Genomic DNA, 26,845 nt, shown 5'->3' with positions numbered 1-26,845 from the left:
AAAATATATTAAATTTTATAAATAATTAAAATACTAACATGAAACATGATTAAAACATAAAAAAATTCAATCTAATTAAAGTTTAAAATAAAAATATATTGAAATTTTAAATAATGACAAATTTTAATTTTAGTTCCATAAAAAATATACATAACACATATTTTTTTATCACAAGACAGCTTCTGTAATGTGCATGTAAAGTGGTAGATAAATTTTTGTTATTGTGTATAAGTTCATATAATGTTTCGATTGGTGTAATTCATCTAGTGAACTACAAAAACGACACAGCAGAATGTAATTTAAAGAAGTGTTACATTACCAATCACAAAAATTATTCGTTGGATTGAACTTTTAATGTTTAAGGTTATTAAATAAATACGATGCTTCAGGAACATGAAGTACTTTGTACTTTTTAACTGCAACATATCACTATGTTGTACTTGGATCTTGCAATGTTAATATATAAGTACAGTTAATGGAAAAACAAGTATTCGTACCGAAAAAAAAACTAGAAATTTAAGACCGAATTTAGGAAATCTCTTACAAATACATATATTCATTAGATTCTATTTAGGAACAAAAATATTTGAAAATTTGTGCTAGCCTTAATTCTTATTTGGAGAACATGTACAAAGATAATTATTTATAATATAAGTAATATATATATATATATATATATATATATATATATATATATATATATATATATATATATATAATATGACGTATAATTAATTAGAATTGATTTTTAAATGTAAAATATATATATATATATATATATATGTTTAGTTTCCAAAATTAGTTAAAGGATAAAATATTTACGTTGAACATAAAATAATTAAATAATTGATTATTGTTTCTACGTTTTTTTTTGGGTGAAATACTATTTTTTTTTCTCAATTCTCATTTGATCTTAAATCAATTATATCACGACTCACAAATTATCTCCAAAGAAATAAAATTTGAAGAATTTGAAATATTTTTTAATTAAATTGAAGCTATCACAGATGATAAAGAGATAAATTGTCATATTACAAAACATAAGCTTAGAACTTTTTAAGAAGACATTTGAGATAAAACTCACGATATTTAAGATAATCAAACATAAGTGAGCGTTGATTTTTCTTGCCAACGTTTTGAGAAGCATCACGGTCTTGGCTATTGTATCAATCTCAGAATCATGGTTGGCGGAGAAAGAATTGATGAGTGTGGGTTCTTTTGTTTCATCCATGGTGGATACCATGTTTCGAATAAAATTCCTCCGTTGTGTGGTTCATTTTATGGCAAAATGAACATTGTTTGCCAAAGTTCTTTCCTCTTCATCTTCTTGAATGTGATATTTGTTTTGTTGCCCAACATTATTTAGCAAGGCTCTTTCTTCATTTTGTATTAGCCCATTGAGGTTTATTTCTTGTTGCAAAACCAAGGAGAAAACGCGATTGATATTAGGTAAAAATGGTCCATCATAAGGATTTGAGTTTTTATAAGTATAGATCATGTAATAGAAAAATGACATATATTTTACTTTCTCTGATATTAAAATATAAATAATAAATTATAGTTATATAAGTTTTAAAATAATTTTTTTATGAGTAAATTTGGTAGATATTGCATAGGTTAAGTTATTGAGAAAGAATGAGAATGTATGTAATAAAAAAATGTTTTTTGAATTAAAAAAATTAAGAACCAAACGAAAAAGTATAATAAATTTAAAAATAATTATTTAAAATTGTGATAAAAAATATATTTGGAATTCAAAGTGAACTATGATGGTTGGATTCCTAATAAATTGATGGATATTGAATTAATTAGCAATCTCTAAGATAGTTAAAAATTTTGTATATCAGGACTTGTCAAATAAAATTAAATAAAATACAAGATAATAATAAAACTAAACTTATAACATTTTCATTAAATTAAAAATATAATAATAATTTAAAATGGAGATAATAGAGAAGGAGTGTATACCCATCTTCTTATTTATTGTCTTCTTCTATCTAATTTAAAAAGTTGTTATATCCATTCCAATTCCTTTGAGAATCCTATCTATAATTTATTTTTCTTTTGTGCAGTTGACAGATTTGATATTCTTACATTTATTATTATTATTATTATTATTACTATTATTATTATATTGTGATAAATATATACAGGGAGGTTTTGAGACCGTGGAATCTGGTTTTGGTATCTTTCCACGATGAAAGTTTTCACATGCCAAGACATCAAAGCGATTCTACTTCTCAATTTCAAACACCTCAATATTCCATTACATAATTATTTCTAACTTGTCGTAACACCTTTTCTCCCTCATTTTCTCTTTATTTCAATTAATAAAATTTAGTTAAATAAATTAAATTCACGTAATTCCAAAATTAAAGAATTTAATTAGATTAAAATTTCAAAAAAAAAATTAAAATTTTCATTAAAAATTAAAAAATCAAATACATATTTAACCTAACTTTAAATTACCTACCACTTTAACTTTAGTCATCATCAAAAACCTTTCTATTCCTCCCTAAGAAAACTTCTCTTTATTGCGCATCCTTTATTTCCACATATGCCCAATGGACAAAGAAACACACATAAAAATCAAATGTTGCAATAATTATGAAAACCAAACTAACTCAGAAGTCGTAGTTACCAACGTAAGTTTGTCTTTAGTGATGGACCCACTTTGAATCACGCTTATGATTTACCCTAATGGCTTATGACACCAACCATTTGCAAAAACTATTAAGTATCACACACACACAAAAAAAAACCCTAAAAGAGTAGCTTTTTCTTTTAAATTCCATGGAAAAAAGAAATGCATAATTTATTTATTCCAGTAGTCTATTTCCATGCAAAAACAAAGAGATCAAAAAGAAAAAGAACAACTTTTTATTCTTTAATCTCATAAAAAAAAATGTAAAAAGCTTTAAAGTAACGAATGATGAGCCTTACCATTTCCGCTAGTAGGGACACGGTTTGGTCACAGTAAATCCAAACACAAGGTTGGGCCCACCGAGTAGTTGAAAATGGTCCATAAGGCCCACTGACGTGCCACCATGACCTAATCCGGAGGCCCACAAACAACGCAGCGAAAAACGATTTGTGATGTAATTTCAATTTCTCACAATCCCACCATCCAGCAGAGCATCGTGCAAAGATCTGATGAAGAATTAATAATTTATTGCGTCGTGAGTAATTAAAATAACACGACGTTGAAAAAATACAGTACCTAGCAATATTTAAACGGCGATTCCAAATCGGGTGTCGTCGTGCACTCTCCGCGTGCAATGCGTTCATTACTGTTACCACCAGATTAAATTCAAACAAATTTTTTATTAACAAAAATGGTGGTAAAATTGAGAATGACATGGAATACTGTGAATACGCCAGCAGAGAAACACGCACACTGTCCCCCCGCCACGCAACGCAAATCCAAAACCAGAAGCTAACAAAAACGTTCTCTAATTCAAACCAAGCAACCACGTGACTTCACTCTCTTCGTTACAAGCTATTCCAAAATCTTTTTTCTGGTTTCGACTTCTACACTAAAAACCCTCGTTAGCCGCGGAGTGTAAATTCAAAACTATACACTCGGCGTACGGGAACATGGCGGACTCTGGCGGCGACGACAATGGCGTCACCTACCTTCATGGTGACCTGGATTTGAAAATTATTGAGGCGAGGCACTTGCCGAACATGGACATCTTCTCGGAGCGTCTCCGCCGCTGCGTAACCGGCTGCGACACTATCAAATTCCACTCCGAGGACCCCGCCGACGGTGGAAGCCAGCGGACGCGGCAGCAGCGCCACCACCGGAGGATCATCACGAGTGACCCGTACGTGACGGTTTCGGTGCCGCAGGCGACGGTGGCGCGCACGCGCGTGCTGAAGAACTCGTCGAACCCGGCGTGGAACGAGCGGTTTCACATCCCGCTCGCGCATCCGGTTGTGGATTTGGAGTTCCGCGTGAAGGACGACGACGTTTTCGGCGCGCAGATTATTGGAACCGTGAAGATTCCGGCGCAGCTGATTGCCACAGGCCAGTTGATTTCCGACTGGTACCCTATCGTCGGGCCGTCTGGGAAGCCGGCGAAGCCGGACACGGCGCTGCACCTGGAGATGAAATTCATGTCGGTGGAGAAGAATTTGCTTTACCAACGAGGCATTGCGGCGGATCCGGAGCGCCGCGGAGTGAGGAACACGTATTTTCCGGTGAGAAAGGGGAGTTCGGTGAGGTTGTACCAGGATGCGCAGTGTCCTGAAAGTGGCGGAGCGAAGTTACCGGAGGTTAAGCTTGAGAATGGAGAGGTTTACAGGCACGGGAAGTGTTGGGAGGATATTTGTTATGCTATATCTGAGGCTCATCACATGGTGTATTTGGTGGGCTGGTCGATTTACCATAAGGTGAGGCTTGTTAGAGAGCCTACTAGGCCGTTGCCACGAGGTGGCGATTTGACGCTTGGCGATTTGCTGAAGTATAAGTCTGAGGAAGGGGTGAGAGTGTTGTTGCTGGTTTGGGATGATAAAACTTCGCACGACAAGGTTTTCCTCAAGACGGTTAGTGTTTTTCTCTAATTGGCATTTCACAGTATTTCTTTTTTGTAATCTTTGAGAATGCTTGATTGGTTGCTGATTGCTTTGATGCTTTTTGTGCAGACTGGTGTGATGCAGACTCATGATGAGGAAACCAGGAGGTTTTTTAAACATTCTTCAGTAATGTGTGTTCTGTCGCCTCGTTATGCCAGCAGCAAGATGAGCTTCTTGAAGCAACAGGCAAGTGTTTGGATCATTCAGGGTTTGATCCACTTTTCAATCTAGAACAATTCCACACTATCCAGGGATCAATTTCTCATATAAAATCTGTTAAGTTCTGAAAATTGTTTCCAAAACAAGTTTTTTAAAAACCAAAAACAGGCACAGCTGGGAAATGTTCTCTCGTTCTCTTCAGTTTTCTTCAAGTGCTCCAACACCGAGACGAACTCTTTGTAAACAGAAATGTACTCTGGGAAAATGTACTCAGGGAACGGACTCTTTCAAATGTACTAACTAGGGGAACAATCAAACGTTAGAGAACAGAAAACTCTTTTTCAAAACAGTAAGCCAACTTGGTTTCAGTAATGTGGTACCAGTTTTGAGTTTGGCAACCTGCCAATGATGATTTGATGGTTGCTGTGTTAAATGATAATAATGTAGTCAACTTTTGTTGTCTTATGATTTTGTATATTGCTCTCTTGTTGTTTGCGTTTTGTTGTCTCATAGAGTTGATACGTCCCTCCTGTATGTTGTCAGGAGATAGGATTCTTTGTGAGCTAGTTTTCAGTGGAGTCAAATATGAAATGCCCTGTGTTTTGTGGCCTAAGCTCTAAACAGTGGGTATGTATTTTGTAGACGCAAAATTCAGCATGGGAAATATACCTTCGCATGTTAATTTAACTGTTTGAAGTTACAAGATATGTTTCTGTTTATTCAATTTCCCCTCACCTTTCCGCCTGCAACTTTAGTCGTAGTTGTTAAGTTGTGTTGTCTTTTGAGATAGTGTCATGGAGTTGTTTTTATATGCTATCATACAGGTTGTTGGGACGGTCTTCACACACCACCAAAAATGTGTAATTGTGGACACACAGGCCACAGGGAATAATCGGAAGATAACTGCTTTTCTTGGAGGTCTTGATCTATGTGATGGTCGCTATGACACACCAGAGCATCGTCTGTTTCGTGATCTTGACACTGTATTTTCTGGTGATTTCCACAATCCTACATTTCCTGTAAGTTTCAGCCCACTTGTTTGTTTCACTTGTTCTTTCATTTTTTTAGGAATCAGGACAGACCAGTTTTTAACTATTTTCAGCAGAACAATTTTTGGTTATATTATCCGTTGTGTCTGGATTGAACCCATGGTGGGAATGAAGACTGTTGTGTGGTCCCTCTATTAATCCTTATTTCCGCCAAGTACATAGTAGCTTCTGAATGTAAATTGTATTATATATTATCATTGATAATACCTTAGCAAAAACCCCAAGTTACAGGGTTGAGTTAGATAGATACACCATTATATTCTATGTGGGTCCCTGCTTAGATACTCTGATTTCGTTTTTTGGTCACCAAGTATATTGAAATTTCACCACAAAATTTGTATTTTGTAATATTGCTCATAAGCACCTGTAGGGTGGGATTAGAAGAGCTATACCATTTCTATAGTTGGGGTTTATTGCCAAAACTTAAGATCCCTTTCCAAATGCCCACCTACTCCCGACCATTGATTGCAAATTTGCACTACTCAGAAAAGAAAGAATTATTTTGCGGCAAAGATGGTATAGTATCTGTGGTTGTTGGCTGTTGAGGGATGTTAGTCCTCCAGCACTGAGTCTAGGTTCTTGAATCGGCTTATAGGTTATGCCTTAATGCCATCACTACAATATTTTCTTGCCTTTCTAAAGTGACAAAGTCTCATTTGTGATATTTGCTTCCAGATAACGTTCTAGAACAATCTTAGATATGAAATTTATGGTACTCAATTTGATAATCAAATTCTAAGGAGCCGATTGTAATTGTTAGCTCCAAACATCTAATTCCTTTTTCTATGCTGCCCGCAGTGGCCTTGTTTGTAGGACCAAGTTAAAGATTGGTAATAAGTAACAGTTTTTTATTGTCTTTGGCCATACTGTAGAATAGTATAATTGTAGAATAAGTTAATATTATTGAGTGTGGAAGTCAATTATCTTTTCCTATTTTTACATTGTAGGAAGTATTGTCTTGTTTGATTACAATGTGGTTACACTTTGCCTTTACTTTCTCTCTCATGTTTTTCCAACAAAAGAAATGGAATCATTATCTGATTTGTTGTTAGTTCTCTGCTCTCACCCCTCTTATGTATTGTGTGTAGGCTGGAACAAGGGTTCCTAGACAACCATGGCATGATTTACACTGCAGAGTAGATGGACCTGCTGCATACGATGTTCTTATTAATTTCGAGCAGCGATGGAAAAAGGCAACCAAGTGGAAAGAATTTGCAATCCTATTTAAAAAATCCTCTCAATGGCATGATGATGCTTTGATAAGAATAGAACGCATCTCATGGATATTAAGTCCTTCTGTTACCACAAAGGAAAATTATACAGTTGTTCCAGAGGATGACCCTTTAGTGTGGGTTTCTAGCGAAGATGATCCTGAAAACTGGCATGTTCAGGTTGGACAATGCAAGCTTAGTTCTGAGTAACGTTACTTGACTGCTATTCTTTCTTGACTTTGGATATAATTCGTTTCATTACGTTTTTTTCCAACTCTTACAGATCTTCCGCTCCATTGACTCAGGGTCCCTCAAAGGATTTCCCAAACATGTTGATGTTGCTCTGTCCCAGGTTTATGTACCCTCTTGTTCATCCTATTTTCAGAAAATTCCAAATATATTAAGTGAAACTCTATACAACATATTTGCAACTCAAATATATATATATATATATATATATATATATATATATACACACACACACACACACACACACACTTTCTAATCAACATATTTTGTATGCAGAATCTTATTTGTGCTAAAAGTTTGGTCATAGACAAAAGCATTCAAACAGCGTACATTGAAGCAATCAGATCTGCTCAACACTTTATTTATATTGAAAACCAGTACTTCATTGGATCATCGTATGCATGGCCTTCTTATAAAGATGCAGGTTAGGCTTAAATTCTAGGTTTTTAAAAGCAGGATAATTTTCTGTATTTTATCAGTTGCTTTACTCTGTATGCGGAGAAGGGACATCCTGTAAGATTTGATTCATTGATCTTGAAGGCAAAAGAAGACAAAGTTGAATGCACAGAAAATAATGTGATTATATTATTTTAATTTAGTCAGAAAGAACTCTTCCTCCCAAGTCTTTCGAATTTTCTTCTCTTTGACTTAAGAAAAATTCTGTTATTAATAAATTAATGGTATTATGTTATTTGCTTTTAGTAACTATTTGACTTGTTTCTACCCTTGTTCATAAGACATACTTTCAAAATCGTTGGTTTGTTTCTTTTGTCTGCAAAAGAAAAAGAAGAAAAAAATTAAGGACGACAGATGTCTCATGTGTCTTCTGATGTCAGGGGCTGATAATCTCATCCCAATGGAGTTGGCGCTGAAAATTGCTAGTAAAATCAGAGCTAAGGAAAGGTTTGCTGTCTATGTTGTTTTACCAATGTGGCCAGAAGGTGATCCAAAAACTGGGGCTATGCAAGAAATCCTCTTTTGGCAGGTATTAGACTGTGTCTATTGTTTTGAAGTTTATTTTCCAATGGTGGAAATTTAGAATTTATGAATATTAAGAATTTGCTTCTCTAAGTGCACTTTATAGAGTACGGTTTAATTGTTGGCGAGCAAATCAAGGGAGTGAGTTCTCACAAATTCTGATTGGACCCTGAAAAGGAATGGTAAAACAAAAGTAATATTAATACTGAATTAGAACTATATCAGAGGTATAAGCCTTTGCTACAAGGCTGCATGCTGGGAAATATGAAAATGAAACTGGGGTAATGGCTGGAGACAAGGTAGTTAAAATCAACATTATCAGTACAATCATCTGTAAATATTATAAACTATTTAGTGCATGAGATATTAGGGACATAAGCAGGAACCCATACGTTAGTATGGACAAGATAAAATGGGACAAACCTCCTCTTATTGTTAATGGGAAAATTTGCACATTCGTGTTTAACAAACTCACATCTTATAGTGGAGACTTCCCACCTTTAAATATGAAGGGAAAAATCAATTTTACAACTTGAAATAAAGGATTTCCCAACTGACAATGGTATATTGAATTTTCTCTTTACTAGTCGTGGTGGACTCATATATCAGGGAGTGGCTATTGACAAGTTGATTCCACGAAGTAAGGGTCATTCCATTCTCTAGCATGTATAATTGTGCTCACGACTTCTTGTCATGTAAAAGACAAGAGTTGCTGTGAAAAACAACATTATGTGAAAGATTTTGAGTTTTTGTACAAAATTTAGATTAGTGGACAATTTAGAACATAAAAGACACCTTTTAAGGTTATGATGAGCTTAGTTAGACCTCTCCTTGTCCTGTTGCTGTTACAAGATTTCCATCTGCTGTGGAAATTTTCTTGTTGTTAGGGAGATGGAGAAGATGTGGAGAAGTATTTGGCTAGTGGGGTCATATGGTTAGAGGCTCCAAAGTCTAGTATCCAATAGTGAGAAAAAGACCTATCTGAAGCATTAAGCATTATGAGGACATTGAGCATGGGAATAGAGGGGGACCTTACATTGGGTGGCATAATAAGCCCAATAAACTTGATCTAGGATAGACTTTAAATGATTTTGGTACCATCTCAAATTTTGAATGAATAATATATTTCTTTTATATTATAATAATGAGGTCACCGAACCTATAAATACATGTGACTGTTGTTTATTTTAGGAAATACAGAGAACTAATTCTAAAGAAACAAATCTCGGTAATTATGGGATTGACTTTAAATACATAACCCTAGTATTAATGACATGATGCTACTGTAATAAAGAATAAAGTTATAGAAAGCTAAAATAAAAGACTTCCTACAATACATAAATCAACCATTTAGTTTTGTCAATGATTATCAAACCCTCACTTTACTCTCTAATGTGCCCTCACTTTACTCCAAAAAAATATATATTTACTTTATTTTCTGTGTTTTTGGTGTACAGGGCCAAACAATGCAAGCAATGTATAACGTAGTTGCTAGAGAGTTGAAAGCAATGCAACTTTCTCATATAAGCCCACAAGATTACCTCAATTTTTATTGCCTTGGTAATCGGGAAGACTTCAATGACGAAAGTACAAGCACGAATGGTGCACAGGTGATTTTCTAAAATAATATTATATCAGTCTTGTTTATACCTTCAGTACAACATAATTATTTTCTTTTAAGCTTTTTCCAAATGTAGTTTATTAACATATTAGACCATACAACCTTGACTTTATATCCTAGATCGTTATACGCCACTGTCCATGATGAAATTTTCTGTATACCACTTCTCTCACAAAGGATGTATTTTAAATTATTGTTCTTTGCCCTAAGCTTCGTAGTATAGTGAAAATCATTGGTTACTTTATTTCATCCTTCAGGACTCATATAGGCAGCATCTTCTAAATCAGTGTTGTCTTTTATTTGTCAATGGTAATATACAACATTTTGGTAAGGCTTTGGCCATTTTTTGAGTGAACATAACGCTATAATCTTCTAGTTTATCCCTTTACGTGATACTGGGACTCTAAATGAAAATAGCAAGCGATATGCAATTGTGTGTAGATGTTCACCCAGGCCCCATTTGCAGTTCTTCACTTTGCTCATAGTTAAAAATCCATTAGCGTTTGCTTTCACTATACTTATATGATACGATATGATATCCTTGACAAATGAATATGCCAGTCTTGTAATGGGCTTGGCTACTAATATACTTACGTTCTATGATCAAATAGTGCAAAATGTTGTTGTTGGAATCCCTCTTTTCCCAATTGTACACTGTTCTAATCAGATGATATCTTTTTATTCCATTTTGATAGTAGAAACTGTAGATGCATTTTTCCCTTGTTATATATCTCCAATATCTCAGCTTATGGAATATTTTTCTTGTCAGGTATCAGGAGCATATAAACATCGCAGATTTATGATTTATGTGCATGCTAAGGGAATGATCGTTGATGATGAGTATGTTATAATTGGATCTGCTAATATAAACCAAAGATCTATGGCTGGTACTAAAGATACTGAGATAGCTATGGGTGCATATCAACCGCATTACACATGGTCAGCAAAGCAAAGACATCCATATGGTCAGGTTTGTATTTCTCCCAAAGCTTTTATTCTTGAAGCAGATTTTCTAGCTGTAAATCTTTCTATCCAGCCACAGATGTAATGTTGTGTCATTTTACCTAAATGGTTATAAATCAAATATATCAAATTACTGGATGATTTCTAGGCATAGATAGACCTGAAAATCACTCTTATCTTCTACTGAATAAAAATCTCCTAAATTATTTAATCACTAAATGGTGTCATGGATAAGTAACCAAATAGAAAACATTGCTAGTTGTTCTACCTATGTATCTCTAGTACCTTGTCTGTTTGGAGAAAATTAACTGATGCCTTAATGTCTGAACCTCTTGGCTTTTTTTGTGCCAATATGATATGTGAGATTATATTTATCAAATTCAACGGTTTTTGTTCTTGCAGATTTATGGTTACAGAATGTCACTTTGGGGAGAGCATCTTGGCATGTTAGATGAAACTTTTAAGGAGCCAGAGAGTTTGGAGTGTGTGCATAAAGTGAATGAAATTGCTGAAAACAATTGGAAATTATTCGCTTCTGAAGATTTCTCACTATTGCAAGGACATCTTCTTAAGTATCCTGTAAAGGTAGATTCTGATGGAAAGGTTAGATCCCTACCCGACTGTGAGAATTTTCCCGATGCTGGCGGTAAGATATTAGGTGCTCACTCCACAGCAATACCAGATATTCTAACAACTTAAACTCCTGAATTCATGTTGTGAAGATTGTCTGACGTGTTGTTGTCTGTCCCTTCCTAATAAAGATGATAGAAAAAGAAGTTGGGGTGAAGTTATGTAGCTTTCTGTACTTAATTTATTGTTCAGTTCATTTGTAAATCTTTCACACAGTATTGATTCATATCTTCAAAAGGATCACCTGTTTATAGATAGTTTTGTATATCTAAACTTCATTCATAGATTGCATCCCCGAATGAAATACACTTTTTTTAAGTAGCAACATCTTGGGTATCAGGTGGTACATACATGATACATACATAGATAATATTAGTATTAGAAGTTTTTTCCTGTATGATGGATTACCTGATTTTTTTTATTATCATTTATAGTTAAAATAAATTGTTTCTTATAACAAGAGAAGATGAATAGTTTAATAGTTCGAGTAAACGTGAGGACTTTCAGAGATTTGTAAAAGCAACTCTTAAGGTTCATTTTGTGTTGAGTGAGTTTGTTGTGATTGTGAAAGAGTAAAAAAGTTAGGAGTTCCCTTTGCTCATACTTCAAAAAGAAAAACCACAATAAAGTTTTTTGTTGCTTTAAACCAGACACTAGATGTATAGTTTGTAACCAACTTGGTCACAAAGAAAGTTTGTAAGAATTAGAGATGGCAAATAAACCCGTGCCCGTGGGTATCATCCGAATCCGTCCCCGTTTTGACGTGGAATCCCCGCTTTGATTGGGTATGGGGATGGGTATGGGTAATACCCGAAATTTTCAACTGGAGATGAGGATGGGGATATATGTATACCCGCCCAAATACCCGTCCCCCTTAAATTACTAAACTATTTATAATTTATTAAATAATCTAAAAAATATATATAAATAAATAATATATTTACACATAAAATATAATATACATATAATATATATACATAATAATATAATATAATATATATATATATATAATATATACGTATAAAACAAATTAATCATTTAACTAGTGAGATCTTTTATAAACAAATTTATAACATTACAAATTTATAAAAATTTAAAAGAAATATATATATATATATATATATATATATAAAAGCATAAAATATCTACGCATATACATATAATATATATACATAATAATATAATATATAATATAATATATATAAATAATTATATATATATATATATAAACATAAGATATCCACACATATAATATATATATACATAGTAATATAATATAATATATAATATAATATAATATAATATATATATATATATATATATATATATATATATATAACATATTTCTCATTCTCTTTGTTTTTTGTTATATAACATATTGGCAATTGCTTCAGTTTTAGATCCAAGGTACAAGATGGACATGTTAGAATATTATTTTTATAAATTGTATGGTAATGATTTTGATCTGAAACTTAGTAGGATTCGTCAAATGTGCTATGATTTGGTTTTGGAATATCAATCAAAAAAGAATGAAACTTCTTCTTATAGAGCTACATCATTGGAGTTGGGAAAGGATGTTGATAATGATGCGAATGAATTTTTAGAGTTTATGGCAAAAAAGAAAAAATCTAGAACTACAGTTATGAAAACAGAGTTGGATTATTACTTGGAAGAAGATAATTTGCCGGTTACACAAGAATTTGATATCCTATCATGGTGGAAAACAAATGGGTTAAAGTTTCCAACCCTTCAAGCAATTGCAAGGGATGTTTTAGCTATTCCAATAACAACTGTAGCTTCTGAATCTGCTTTTAGTACTGGTGGTCAGATATTAACTTCTCACCGTAGTCGACTTCATCATATTACTATAGAGGCTTTGATGTGTACAAGAAGTTGGATATGGAACTCAAACCATCTAGGTAAGTTACTCAAATTTATTAATATTTTTTGTTAGTATTTTTTGTGAATTCTCATCTAATATTCTACATTTGGTGTTTGTAGGTGTTAAAAAATTAAAAGGAAAAGATATTCTCATGAGTGAAAATGAATCTGATGAAGAAGGTACATTATATTCTAGTAATTAAAATTTTCAATTTCAATTATTATATCATATCTAATTTTTCATTTTTTTTCTATGTGTAGGTGGATCGAATGCAAATGAAACCACTAATCATTTGTAAAATTAATAAATATTTTGGTTATTATAAAATTTTAGTAATGTGTAATTTTTTAGCTTTTATATAATTATTTGAATTTTATTTAGTTGTTATTTGATACTTTAATTTGAGATTTATACTATTATAATATTTTTCTTAATATTTGACATCATGAAAATCAAAAAGAGTATGTTATTTTAATATTGAATATTTTGATAGTATCATGATTCCGTTGGTGTGATTTTTAAATTTTTTTTATAAAAAATATTTAATTGATATATGGAACAATAAAAAAATGGGTATGGGTATGGGTATAAGAAAATACCCGATACCCGGTGGGGATGGGGATGGGTCAAAAGTTGTATACCCGTTGGGTTTGGGGATGGGGATGGGGATGAATTTTTATTATGGGGATGGGGATGGGATCATGATACCCGTACCCGCCTCGCTCCGTTGCCATCCCTAGTAAGAATAGACAAAACCAAAAAGGATAAATACTTAAACTTTCCAACAGTAATGTCAGACACGAGAGCAACTCTTGTTACAAGTTGTTACTCAACAAGAAAGAGCAAAGAAGCTTGGATGATAGACTGAGATGCACAAATCACAAAACTCATAATGCTAGCATCTTCAAAGAGTTAGACAATGCATAAATATCCAAAGTTATTGTAGTCAATGGAAAACATGTAGTAGTGAAAGACAAAGAAGTTTGTGTTTGTTGAGATTTCCTCAAGTACAAAATATATTTCAAATTGTTTTATAAGTACTTGAACTCAGTTAGGTTGAGTGTGGGAAATATGTTAAAAAAATGATTTCCTAGTTTTTGAAAAAATAAAGTTTAAAATATTTTATCTATGTGGAGGTCAGATAATACTTGTCTTACAAATTTCCTAGTTGAGTGGAAGAAAAAAGAGGAACAAACCTTTACTAGAAAAGCAAACAACTCAAATTTGTGGCAAAGGAGAGACTTTGTCACTCGAATTTTTCTACTTTGAAAAATATGAGCTCAGTGTTACAACAATTGAAGGTCATGAACTGAAGTCCTGACGTGCAATATACAAAGATAGAGCATGAGAAGTTCAACAAGGATTTGAAAGAGGATAAAGCTCTTCATGATTTGTACTAAAAGAATTTTCTTATGACATTGCAAAAGGACATCATGAAAATTACCTCTCTTCGATTTGGTTCTTTGAAACAACAAAATTGAATACAAAAGCCTGTTGCTTTGAAACACAAATTGATTACAAAAACTTGTTATATCTTACCAAAGGTCTGAAGAAGCAAAACAAACAACTCAATGGTAAAATCATTCACCTTAAGAAGAAAATCAAAGGATAAAGAAAAGAGAGCTAAAAGCTGCGGAGTAGCACCAGTTCAAGGAGACTACAATAATTAACGAGTATATTCTAATTAGTTTGATGAAGTACAAGCAGTTTAGAATCATATACCTTGCAAAGACATTACAACGAATACGACAATGATGTCTAGATTAACACAAAAATTAAAGGATATAATGCTTAGTCAAATTCATGCACCCATTGTCATTTGTTGGAGCAACATGATTATAGGCTATTCCCAAAGTGGAAGAATGAATGAAGCTCTCGATTTATTTAGACAAATGTCAATTAAGAATGTTGTTTCATGGAACACTATGATTTGTTGATGTGCTAAGACAGGGTATATGGATAGAGCAACAAAGCTCTTTTAGGCCATGGGAGAGAAGAATTTCGTTTTCTAGAATTCCCTTCGTACATGTTTCCTACAAAATAATCTATACTCGGATGCTCTTTTTAAGACTTTGGTTATGATAGTGCAAGAGGGGAAAAAAATGGTTAATCAAAGTTAACACCTATCTCAAGTGCATGTGTTGTGCTTGTTGCTTTGCAAGTACGTAGGAAACTTCATGAAAACATTTTGAAGAGTTGTTATATGAATGATTTATTTGCCAACAATGCCTTGGCCACTATGTATGCAAAATGTGAAAGGGTATAAAATGTTAAACAAGTGTTCAAGGACATTGGATGTGTTGATCTTATTTCTTGGAATTGATTTGTGGTTATGCTTTGAATGGATGTGCAAATAAGGCATTCATAGCCTTTGGCCAAGTGTTATAAGAGATCGTTCTTAATAAGGTTACTTTTATCGGGATACTGTTAGAATGTAGTCATGTCGATTAAACGATTGAGAGTTTGGATTTTTTTTTTTCTAATGTATGGTTGGGGGTTTTGTTATTGAATCCTTGGTTGAGCATTACAATTCCTCAAGTGAAAAAGTTGGAGGCAGAGTCTGGTCGGACAATGATGGATTCATTCGAACAATGCTATAATCTTAAAACTTTCTCAAACAAATATGACAACTTTCATATTTATCATTTAAGGTATTTTGATATTGTTATAGAGAAGTTTGAATTAAGAATATTTAATGTATATCACTTTTCTAGTGATGATATAGAGGTAGATCTATATATTTAGAAAAGTTTATTGTCCATCCTATTATTTAGGAATAATGGATCTAATTAAACAAGATGAAAAAAAAAATAGTACTTTTTATCTTAAGTTAGTCTCAAGTTTGATATCAAGATAAAAAAAAATTAGGAAGGACAAAATAGACCAATCCGATCCATTTTGGTCTGATCCGCTAAAAATTGATTAAGCCGGATTGACTTGCCATAAAAAAATAGGCTAAAAATTGCAAGCCACTCTGTGCACCACTTTTTTTTTCTATTTTGTAAATTTTTTTTATATTACTTCTAAATAAATTTTTAAAGCATATTTAATCATATAAATATTTTTTAAACTTTTAATTGATTAGTTAATATTTTTAATTGGATTAATCAAATTAAAATAATTATTACTTTTACATGTTAAATTATTCTATTATAAACAATATTGGAACTTACTTAGTAAGAGTTGATAATTTAAATTATAATAATATTACATATTTACATCTTTATAAAATATAATATAAAAAATATAATTATTTTAATTTTAATTAAAAAAAAACTAAAAAACGAAAAATAAAACACTAATTCCCGTTAGCCTACTAATATGATGGGTTAGGCAAGTTGGATTAAAATGGACTAATAGTCTAAAAATTTCAATCCAACCCGTTCTATTTTGGTGGCCTAATGAACTAGTCTGCAGGGTACAACCCATTTTAATATTCTAAAAAAAATCAATATCTCACCGTAAGATTGAGATTCGATATCCTAAACATATTATAAAAATTTATTTGTAATTTTAATTGTTGTAGAATATTTTGTATTTTTATATAAATACTTTACTTTTATAACTATTTTTTTACATACTTTTTATAACTTTAATATAAATTTTAATAATACTTTTCATTTTAATATTATTATAACAATTATTTTTTAATTAAATTTTTTATTGTCATATAAATATGACACATACTTCGACTAATATTTAGAATATAAATATTAATTATTTAGGAATATCATTGAAAAGAATTGTTATAAACTTTTTATTTTCTCAATAATCGGTATTAATATGTGTGAGATCTAAATAATGAACCCTGTAGTGCCATTTTTGGGCCTCTTTTTTAAATCGCTCACCAAAAAAGCAATGGATCCAGTCCGATTAAAAAGGACCGACCTAGTGACCCGACCCTTATAACAGCTGGCTATATGAATCGAAGGTCAATTCGTTGCTTTGCGATTGACAAAACAAAACCCTTACCCTTCGTTGTCTCATTCGTGATTCTTCTTCATCTCCGTTCAAGAGGTCTACGCTTGAAGATCTTGTTGAAATGGCATGTTCCCTTCTTAATCCATTCCAATGACTCAGATTCTTCTCTATGGCATGCTGAAGATATTCTATTCTAACGCTTTTTTTTTTCATTTTTCAATTATTTTGCAGGCCGATTCTCCGCCACGAAGGTAAACTCCGTAATTCTCTTAGATTATGATGACAGTGATTATCCTATAATTTTGATGCACTGCGTGGCATTTCACAACGAGAATTTGTATGTGTCTGTGTTTGTAACCCTAATGCACAACGAAGTAAAACATTGAAAATTATTTATTGACGAATTTGTTCATGGCAAAGTTTAACGTAGGAGGTAGGTCCGGAACCTAGGTTATTACTATGGCGATAGCTACGGCTGAAGCATTTGTTGTGCCGTGTTCGGTGTTTAGGGCTTGCCTTAGGTATTCAACGTTGTTCTAGTATTGACCTAGGACTTCGTTTTGGGATTGATCTCCTCGCTATCGGCGAGAATCTGAGATGATAATTGAGATCCACTAAGAACCCTCACATTCGGGTTGGTTTATTCGTGCACAGCGCTGCCATTCCCAAACTGTGGATGGAAGGACTGTCTATAGAGAAAACTTGAGTTACACATAGTTGGCTACTAGTTTTTGCCTTTGTCCAGTTTCAAGTGGGGTCCTCAACCGAGTTTTTCTCAAATTCTCTGCCAAAATCCTAGAGGGTCCAGAATTACTTTCTTGGTCCAGAATTACTTTCTTGATTCGGGTATTGTGAACAAGTTTAATACTAGAGTTCAGCTGTCACCAAGGTGAACGCATTCAATTTTGTGAGATTTTAATTCTAAGGTCATTGTTAAAGGATGGATTTGAAGGACACTCTGAGATTACTGGTTGATGAAACTATTTGTCCTTTTGTGTTATAATTGAATATTTCAGGAATTCAAGGTCCCCTTCCCCTTGGAGGGCTCAGTCAAGATCGAGGTCAAGGTCTAGATCCAGGCCAAGGTCTAGGTCCCGGTCAAGATCATTTGAAAAACAAAGGCCAAGGTCTCGCTCCAGAAGTCGTGGAAGGTTAGTGCCAAGCCTTTATCTTTCATGAGTTATGGCTATTGTCTTGATGTGTTTAATACTTTTTCGTTTTCGTGGCTGTGCTGTGGACTACTTGTCTCGTTCAGATCAAGATCAAGAAGTCCTGAAAGGTTAGTCATTTTCCGATTTATTTGTATCTCGTCATAATGCTTCCATTAGAAGATAAATCTTAAATTGTTAAGTACTTCTGAATTAAGTACGATTGTGCTTTTTTGATATGGTTTAATGGCCTGTTAAGAGCTTATATGTTTGATTTATGTTTCAGGACGGAGACTAAAAATACAGGGAATACACTTTATGTCACTGGCCTATCGTCAAGGGTCACTGAGAGAGACCTGGAGGAGCATTTCTCTAAAGAGGGAAAGGTGAGTGTTGTTTGATTTACAGTTTCTCCCCAGTGAACTCCATGTTTTGGAGCGGGTGTTAATAGTTGTCTTCTTTGTTAGGTTGCTTCGTGCTTTCTTGTGGTGGAGCCTCGTACTCGTATTTCTCGAGGTTTTGCTTTTATTACAATGGATACTGTTGAGGATGCAAACCGCTGCATCAAATATCTCAATCAATCAGTTTTAGAGGGTCGCTATATCACTGTTGAGCGGGTATTGTGTTCTTCAATTAACTTGTAGTTGCTAAAGAATACTTGTGCTCTTGTTTCTTCTTAACTTGAAGGTTTTGTGGTCATATTCAGAATACATTGCTTCAGCTATTTTGGCAGCAATCAAAGATGATCAGTTCATCCATGTCAACTTTAGTGATACAGCTTGATCAATGGCAAGCTTAAACAGCTCTAATCAAATGCCTCTGATCCACTAAACACATAGCAACTATATTGTCCAACAACTTTACAACATCAGCATTCACTTTCAACTCAACTAATCAACGGACATTATCAACAACTTTCTAATCAGGCTTTTATGGTATCTCACACCTGGCATTAATCATGTGTGTAGATATACATTTTTTTTCCTTATAAGCTAGCTAGCCTGTTTACGTTGTAGAAACTTACTCTTAAAGGTCAAACATAGATATAGTGTGCAAGTGTTAGCACATTTTCCTTAGGCAACAAGGACACCACGATATTCTACGTCTTTTTCTTCCATTGGCGCTTGGATGATTTATTTATGCAGTTCTTAGCCAAATAAACTCCAGGGATTGTGAGCCTCTATGTTTTATTTCAGTCCCGAAGAAAGCGTGCAAGAACTCCTACACCTGGACACTATCTTGGCCTGAAAAGTACTCGAGACTATGGTAAGTTAGAGACAGCGTCTTTTGAATGGTTAGTTTAGTCTTCATTGTTTGCTTTATGTAAACTTTTACTGAATCCCACCTGTTTGTCTGAAGGATATCGCGGTGACCGTGGAAGATATAGAGGAGGTGGCTCTGGTCGTGATGATTATGCATATCGTGGAGAGCGTGGAAGGTCTCCAAGGCGCTCACCTTATCGTGGTGGTAGAGATTATTCTCCGAGGCATTCACCGCCACCTTATGGCGGAAGAACTAGGAGGGATAGGTCCCGATCACTTCCATACTCTCCATATGGTAGCCCAGACAGGAGGTATGCTCGTGGATCTAGGTGATGTCTTTTGAAGCTTTTTTTCCATCTTTAAATTTCAAGATGGAAAGGAAAAAAACTGTTTTATGAACATCAGTTTGTATCCATGTTTTGGAAACAGTTTGCACTTATTAATACTTTCTTTCCTACTTCTGTTTGTTTAAACTTAACTAGTTTGTATAATTCGTAATTATTGGCCCAATGGATCTAAAAGACCCACTACTTTGTAAAGCTCCATTTTGTCTGATATTTTTCGGTTCGTTATTCGTACCAACAAGCTTGTCTAAATTTTGAGTGGGGTGTGTGGCGTGGCCAAGTGGAAATTAGTTGAGTATGTCAGTAATTGATGGACATTTATTAGATTAGTAAGAAGTTTGGTTTTGTTAATTTGTATGCTTGTGATTTTTATGATTTGTCTTTTTGCGGAAACATTTTCAAAATTTATGGTCGCTCAAAGTATATTATTTTAAAGTTGGCAAATGGTGTATTAACGACAGTTATTAATAGTGTAATAAAAAGTTGCCATGATATTGGAAAAGTAATAAAGTTTAAGAGAATAATAAAAATGATTTTGGAGTGTTTCAATAGTAAATGTATTTTAAAAAATTTTATTTGTCTGTGTATTAAGAGTCGTCCGGAGAAGAATAAACGCATTTTCGATGTCATGTCTAAAGAATTATCGCGTTCTTTTTTCCTTTATTTTTCACATATTTTCTTAGAAACCACTCATCAACAACCTCGTGAAAAGAGAAGCAAGGTTGTATACGAGACATTGTTAACATCGTACGAGACTCTAATTGTTTATTGATGCTATACTCGTGTGGTTAAAATCAACACATGGTGCCGGTGACCAATTTCATTATTTTGATTCTTGATGGTAAAAGTGTAAAGAGAAAAAAAAGGTGGAGAGAAAAAGAAAATAGAGAGAGATAAGTATAAACAAATAAAAAGAGATAAGAATTTTTTTTGGCTTATCAATTCAAAAAAATAATATATAATAATAGATATAATAAATAAGATTACATTTCAAGGTAAATATTATGTTCTTAAATGCATTGAAAAAATCCTTGAAAGAATAATCTTTTTGTTCTGTATGTAACTAATCATTTAATATCCTTTTAATCCCCGAAAATAATTTGAAACATCAATAAGTAGGAGTAATTGCTTAAATTTAAAAAATAGACTACAAGTAAATGATTAAATTTGAGAACTTAATTAAAAGTAATTTTTTAATTTAAGAAAAAAATATATATAAAATAATTAAGTTCAAATATTAAAATCCCATGAAGTGATAAAGTTGAAGGGACAAATAAAATTCGTGGATAGAATGGATGTTTACAAACCATGATACATGATTCAATCACTATTAGTGAAAGAAAGAGGAAATGCTAACAATTTTTGTGCATGTAAGTGTGTAGGATTCAGAATTGAAATACACAGTTCGAAATTAAAGACACAGACACAAAAATGTGCAAATTTATGAGCTGAAAAAAGAGACAGGGTTCAGGAACAGCAACAACCTGGTATGGTAATGGAAGCGACCATGTTTCATGTTTCTGCGATTGTGCTCAATCCTCAACCTCACACTTTCCTCTTTCCCTTACCCGTTTCCACCTCACGCAACTTCAAACTGTCACAAACTCTCCACTTCCCCAGAAACTCCATTCTCCGCTCTCTCTCGCCGTCGCTGCACCCAACTCCCCAATACGACGATTCCGAAGAACACGTCATTGGCGACTGCATCGTATTCGAGGAAGGCGTTTTCGATGACCCCCTTTTGCACAGCTCCGACACTCTCACCGTCGATATGCCCAAGCCCAAGCCCAAGCCCAAGCCCGGTTGGAGGAAAAAGGAGGAGGAGAACGTGGGCGAGAATTTGGTTCCGGGAAAATGGCGAGAGGTTCAGGCGGAGATAAACATCACGAAGAGGGATAGGCGCAGGATAGCGCGGGAAATGGAGTTCAACAGCAAGGTTGAAAAGAAGAGAAGAGGGTTGATTCCTCTTAGGGATATGAACTTGGATGACTATAAGGCTTATAAGGAGGCCAAACTGGCGCAGATGAAGTTTCTCGATAACGCTTCTAGTTCTCAGGTGAAAGAAGAGGTTCCTCAACCTGAACCGGAGTTGAATCGTGGTGAAGAGGACCACCCTGAACCTGAATTCAACGGAGGCGAACGTGTGGAGCCCAAGAATCCTAGATGGCTTGTTTATGGGAGGGGTTTGGAGGATGTCACTGAGTTTTTCAATAGTGAAAACTATGACCCTGATGCTAAAACCCTTCAAGGTATATAAATGAGTTGTTCTTTTCTATGCTTTTCTCTGTCGGCTACATTTTGGTGTCTTTGGTTTTTGTTTGCTCTTGTTTTGCTACTTGTGTTGGATATGCTTATTCTTGTTTGGGATATGATATGAACTAATCCAGTGAAAACTAATGTTTTGGTTTATATGTGCTTTCGAATAACAGTTTCGTGAGAAGAGTTAAAATTTGTTGCTTCCATGAGTTAAATTTAACTTACCTTCCAAGCTTGATTCATTTTATCTTCTTTTTCTTCTTCTTCTGATGAGTGTTTATTTAGATGTTCACTCAAAGAGGGTCTAACTGGTTAGTCGTTAGTGCATGTTGCTGCATTTCATGGTTGTTAACAAATGACAATGTGGGCTGAGAAATTGCACTGTGATCAAATGAATGATTTTTTTCTTGTCACATGTCTGGATTTCTTCAAGTGTTGGGATCGTTGTTCTAATTCTTTCGTGCCTGCATGAATAGGTAAGCGGAAGCTGTTTACCAAGGACGAGAAGGTTTTATTGAATAAGCGGGTGCCAGACTTGGAAACTGCTACTTCAGTAAGTTTTATGATAGAAGGAAAAAAATGACTGTTTTTTACTGTCGTTATATTTTTGCTGATGTTGGAAAAAAAAAATCCTTTGTTCTTTTTTAGTGGAAGTTGTTGTCATTTTTTGTTCAGCTAATGATGTTGCTGAGTATTCCATCTCACTAATGATGTTGTCAGTCCTGTTGGACTGGATACTCTGGTCATAGAAACCTTGTTGCAATGTTTTTTTGAGTGTGAAAAAGGTCAAAGGAGGAAAAATGGTTCTGATTCACTTGTAGCCTTTGGTGAATATTCTCAATATTATTTTCAGGATAAATGGCATCCCCTGCACACTCTTGCTGCTTGTGGAGAATTTGAACTTTTAGATTCTCTGTTGAAGCACAATGTTGATATCAATGCTGTGGATAAGGTATTGCAGTTCTAACTTTTCACAGTGGGAATTGGAATGCACAAGTCCTCTATTTACTTTACTGATTTACTTTATTTCCAGGATGGTTTCACTGCTCTTCAGAGAGCAGTAATTGGAAAAAAGCAGGCCATAACCAATTATCTCCTGAGAAACTCAGCTAACCCTTTTGTACTAGATAAAGTGAGTAAAATTTTACTAAGTTATAGTTGCATAAGCCTTTACTAGCCAATTTTTTTAGGTCTTCTGCCATCATTCAAAAACCATTACTGTTGTTGTTCCATCTTAATCTAACAGCATATTGTTCTTGTAAGCCTTAGTTGTCTGTTACTGATATGTGTATGTATCTGTTTTGTTATTTATGTTAGGAGGGAGCCACATTGATGCACTATGCGGTACTAACAGCTTCTACCCAATCAATTAAAGTACTCTTGCTGTATAATGTGGATATAAATCTTCAGGACAATGTATGATTAATTTTTCTCTTGGTTATTTTATCTACCTTTTGTTTTTTATGCTGAGCTGTTTGAGAACATAATTCATTTTCCTCGTGCGTTAGTATGGCTGGACACCATTACATCTTGCTGTCCAAGCTCAGAGAACAGATTTAGTGAGGCTTCTGCTGATTAAAGGTGCTGACAAGACATCAAAAAACAAGGTAATAATTTGTTATTGATTTCCTGCTTCAATCTGTCAATGTTAAAAAACCTCGGTGTCTTCCATAATTTTTGCTGAATGTAGATGCTTCAAATGGGTCATTGGTACGATTATCAGCTTTTGTTGGTAAAGGTCTGTCAGTGAAATATATAACAATCTGAATATAGAGAATGGATATCCAATCCATAAAACATATAAAATGTAGATCTGATTGAAATCCAAATCTTATAAAATGGATTGAATTTTTTAATAAAATAGATCTTAAATGGATTGGATCAGAACAGAAGTAGATCGGATAAAGAAAATTGGATTTTTTGTCCACTCCTATCTCTGGCATATGTGGTTAGGTGATTTTAATGAAAGGTCATTCTGATATCCAAATCTTGATTAACAATTTTGAATTTTAGATATTAACACCAGATTCACCCTTCAACCAAAGAAACCAACCTCTCGGATGTCATTAAGTTTTTTAGTTATTGAAGATATTTTTTTCAAAAATGATTGAGGATATTTAACTTTGCCAACAACATAATTGTTTGAAAAACTTATATATCGACAATCACAAGTAACAAAAAGTTGTGCTATGTCTTTGACATTGATTAACTTTTTTATGGAAAAACTGGTTTTGGATGGAGCATGATGTGTCAAGTAGCCAACCTACTTAGGATAGATCATATTAATGTTGTTGTTACAGTAACTGAGGAATTGTTAATTCATGCCTAATGTCTCTTCGAAGTCCTGTGTTTCATGCAGCTTTGTTTCTGCTGTTAGAATCTTCAAAAGTTTCTACTGTTACTAAACTAGAGAAACCTTGGAATAGGGATTGAGTGTTCGGTTTGTTTTTGTAGGTGCTTAATTCTGGTAATTTATTTCTTTTTTGTTGATCTTACATTTCAATTTCTCTGTTTTTTTGTGCAGGATGGTTTAACTCCACTTGACCTTTGCCTTTACTCTGGACAAAGTGCCAGAACGTATGAGCTAATCAAGTTGTTTAAGCAGCCTCTAAGGCGAGTTAGACATGTATCAAAACGATGATTAACCTTTGAGAAATTTTGCAAGAGAATTAGCACCCTTCAGCATATGGAGATTTTAGGACAAGTACAACATTGTACTATATTGAATAAAATGTATTTAAATGATAGGAAAATGGAACATTTTCATGGAAAAGAAAAGAAAAATGACTTGCCATTTTTTAAAATTTGATTCTCATACAATACACCAAGCATACCTAAAATCTCAGTTTTAATTCTAAATAACTTGTTTGTGCTAAACTTATGTTAACATAATTATAAAAACTCCTATGGGAAATGCTATAAACTATCTTTTATTGAAAATCTAGGCAGTGATAGTTTTTTCTCTATCAGCTTGTTGCCAGTAGAGATGGCAAATAAACCCGTCCCCGTGGGTATTGTCCGAACCCGTCCCCGTTTTGACGGGGAATCCCCGCATTGACTGGGTATGGGTATGGGGAATCCCCGACTTTTTCAGTTGGGTATGGGGATGGGGATGGGTATGGGGATGTACATATACCCGCCATAATACCCGTCCCCGCCATATCTCCATTCTCGTTTAAATTATTAAAATATTCACAATTAATCAAGTAACCCCTATATATATATATTTTTTTTTTCTATTTTTTATTTCTTTTAATTATTTCATTTGTCATGAAACTCATTCTCATCTCCAATATATTTTTTATCTTATCATAACCTTTATGTAATTATGTTAAAATGATGTATGTTAATTAAAAAAAATTATGCCTCACATTTGAATATTTATATTATTTTTTAATATTTTTATTTATTATAAATTTTTCTTTCACATGAGAATGTTTATACTCTCAATTTAAGATAATATAAAAAAAATTCTTTACTTATTATTATTATTAATTTTTGTTTAATTTGAAGAACTCTTTTGTTTCATTAAAATAATTTTCGTTATTTTTCAACCATTAATTATATGTTAATATTTGAAAAGTTTTCTTAATTCTCTAAGATATTTTTCGTCTTATCATACCTTAGTTATACATTTGATTTCCTTTGTGTGATTTTTTTCGATAGTCTCTCAAATTATTTCTAAAACACACATTTGTTAGTTTTTTAATATTTTTATTTATTTTTTTTATTTTCATCATGTAGAATAATATTTCGATATATTCTATCTAATTATTTTTTATTTTATAACTCATTATTAATCATAATGTAATTTTTTCACTTTAAATTCTGTTTGAAGTGATTAAAATTTTATATATATATATATATATATATATATATATATATATATATATATATATATATATATATATATATATATATATATAATGATATTTAGGAATAGTATATGATAATTCACTACAAGAAAAACATGAAATGGTGACTGATTTAGTCAGTAACCCATATCAGTCACTATTTTTCGTCATTGGTGGTAGTAGTTGATTTATTGTCTGAATCAATGACTAAATTAGTGACCGATTCAATGATCGAATCTGTACTTGATTTAGTGACCAATTTAATTACTAATTTATATGTAATTTAATGACAAATTTTTTGGTCACTAATGATATTTCTATTTAATTTTAACCACTTCAAACATAATTTAATAATTAGTTCTGTAAGGTATTTTTCATTTTATCATACCTTAATTATACATTTGATTTCCTTTGTGCGATTTCTTTCGATAGTCTCTCAAATTATTTCTAAAACACACATTTGTTAGTCTTTTAATATTTTTATTTACTGTTTATTTTCATCATGTAGAATAATATTTCGATATATTCTATCTAATTATTTGTTATTTTATAACTCACTATTAATCATACTGTAATTTTTTCCACTTTAATTGTATAAATAACTTTTATTTACTACAATATAAAAATTTAATGTAATTGCTATGAATATTTTTTTGTCACTATCCAACATATATTGAAGTTCAAAAGATACAAAATCTATGTCAAAATTTTATTATTATGTTTATTATTTGTTCTTTGTG

General features: G+C 33.1%; 3 protein-coding genes across 3 annotated transcripts; all 3 read left to right on the top strand.

Annotated features, from left to right (window-relative positions):
- Positions 1-3,597: 3,597 nt before the first annotated feature.
- LOC114173302 (phospholipase D delta) lies at positions 3,598-11,759 on the top strand. The gene is made up of 10 exons (XM_028057595.1): positions 3,598-4,548; positions 4,648-4,764; positions 5,562-5,756; positions 6,875-7,177; positions 7,281-7,349; positions 7,523-7,670; positions 8,083-8,231; positions 9,682-9,834; positions 10,615-10,815; positions 11,211-11,759. Exons 1-10 carry the CDS (start codon positions 3,598-3,600, stop codon positions 11,505-11,507), a joined length of 2,583 nt encoding a protein of 860 aa, XP_027913396.1. The 3' UTR covers positions 11,508-11,759.
- A 5,498-nt stretch (positions 11,760-17,257) lies between these two features.
- On the top strand, positions 17,258-20,233 carry LOC114173898 (serine/arginine-rich splicing factor SR45a). The gene is made up of 8 exons (XM_028058565.1): positions 17,258-17,365; positions 17,473-17,492; positions 18,258-18,392; positions 18,497-18,520; positions 18,676-18,775; positions 18,857-19,006; positions 19,586-19,655; positions 19,749-20,233. The coding sequence occupies exons 1-8, from the start codon at positions 17,363-17,365 to the stop codon at positions 19,982-19,984; spliced, it is 738 nt and encodes a 245-aa protein (XP_027914366.1). The 5' UTR covers positions 17,258-17,362; the 3' UTR covers positions 19,985-20,233.
- A 1,057-nt stretch (positions 20,234-21,290) lies between these two features.
- LOC114169971 (ankyrin repeat domain-containing protein, chloroplastic-like) lies at positions 21,291-25,068 on the top strand. Its single transcript, XM_028055399.1, has 7 exons — positions 21,291-22,244; positions 22,728-22,804; positions 23,105-23,203; positions 23,285-23,383; positions 23,569-23,667; positions 23,760-23,858; positions 24,776-25,068. Exons 1-7 carry the CDS (start codon positions 21,485-21,487, stop codon positions 24,890-24,892), a joined length of 1,350 nt encoding a protein of 449 aa, XP_027911200.1. The 5' UTR covers positions 21,291-21,484; the 3' UTR covers positions 24,893-25,068.
- Positions 25,069-26,845: the final 1,777 nt, after the last annotated feature.

This window comes from Vigna unguiculata, chromosome 2, assembly GCF_004118075.2.
Source record: "Vigna unguiculata cultivar IT97K-499-35 chromosome 2, ASM411807v1, whole genome shotgun sequence".
NCBI lineage: Eukaryota > Viridiplantae > Streptophyta > Magnoliopsida > Fabales > Fabaceae > Vigna > Vigna unguiculata.
This window is presented reverse-complemented; position numbering and strand designations above follow the sequence as displayed.

Excerpts from the sequence above, each read along its gene's own strand:
- LOC114169971 (XM_028055399.1), top strand. The coding sequence starts at position 21,485 with ATGGTAATGGAAGCGACCATGTTTCATGTTTCTGCGATTGTGCTCAAT. Across the intron at positions 23,384-23,568 it reads ACCCTTTTGTACTAGATAAA|GAGGGAGCCACATTGATGCA; the intron begins GTGAGTAAAATT and ends TATTTATGTTAG. Across the intron at positions 23,859-24,775 it reads ACAAGACATCAAAAAACAAG|GATGGTTTAACTCCACTTGA; the intron begins GTAATAATTTGT and ends TTTTTTGTGCAG.
- LOC114173898 (XM_028058565.1), top strand. Across the intron at positions 18,393-18,496 it reads CGCTCCAGAAGTCGTGGAAG|ATCAAGATCAAGAAGTCCTG; the intron begins GTTAGTGCCAAG and ends TGTCTCGTTCAG. Across the intron at positions 18,521-18,675 it reads AGATCAAGAAGTCCTGAAAG|GACGGAGACTAAAAATACAG; the intron begins GTTAGTCATTTT and ends TTTATGTTTCAG.
- LOC114173302 (XM_028057595.1), top strand. The coding sequence starts at position 3,598 with ATGGCGGACTCTGGCGGCGACGACAATGGCGTCACCTACCTTCATGGT. Across the intron at positions 4,549-4,647 it reads ACAAGGTTTTCCTCAAGACG|ACTGGTGTGATGCAGACTCA; the intron begins GTTAGTGTTTTT and ends CTTTTTGTGCAG. Across the intron at positions 9,835-10,614 it reads CAAGCACGAATGGTGCACAG|GTATCAGGAGCATATAAACA; the intron begins GTGATTTTCTAA and ends TTTTCTTGTCAG.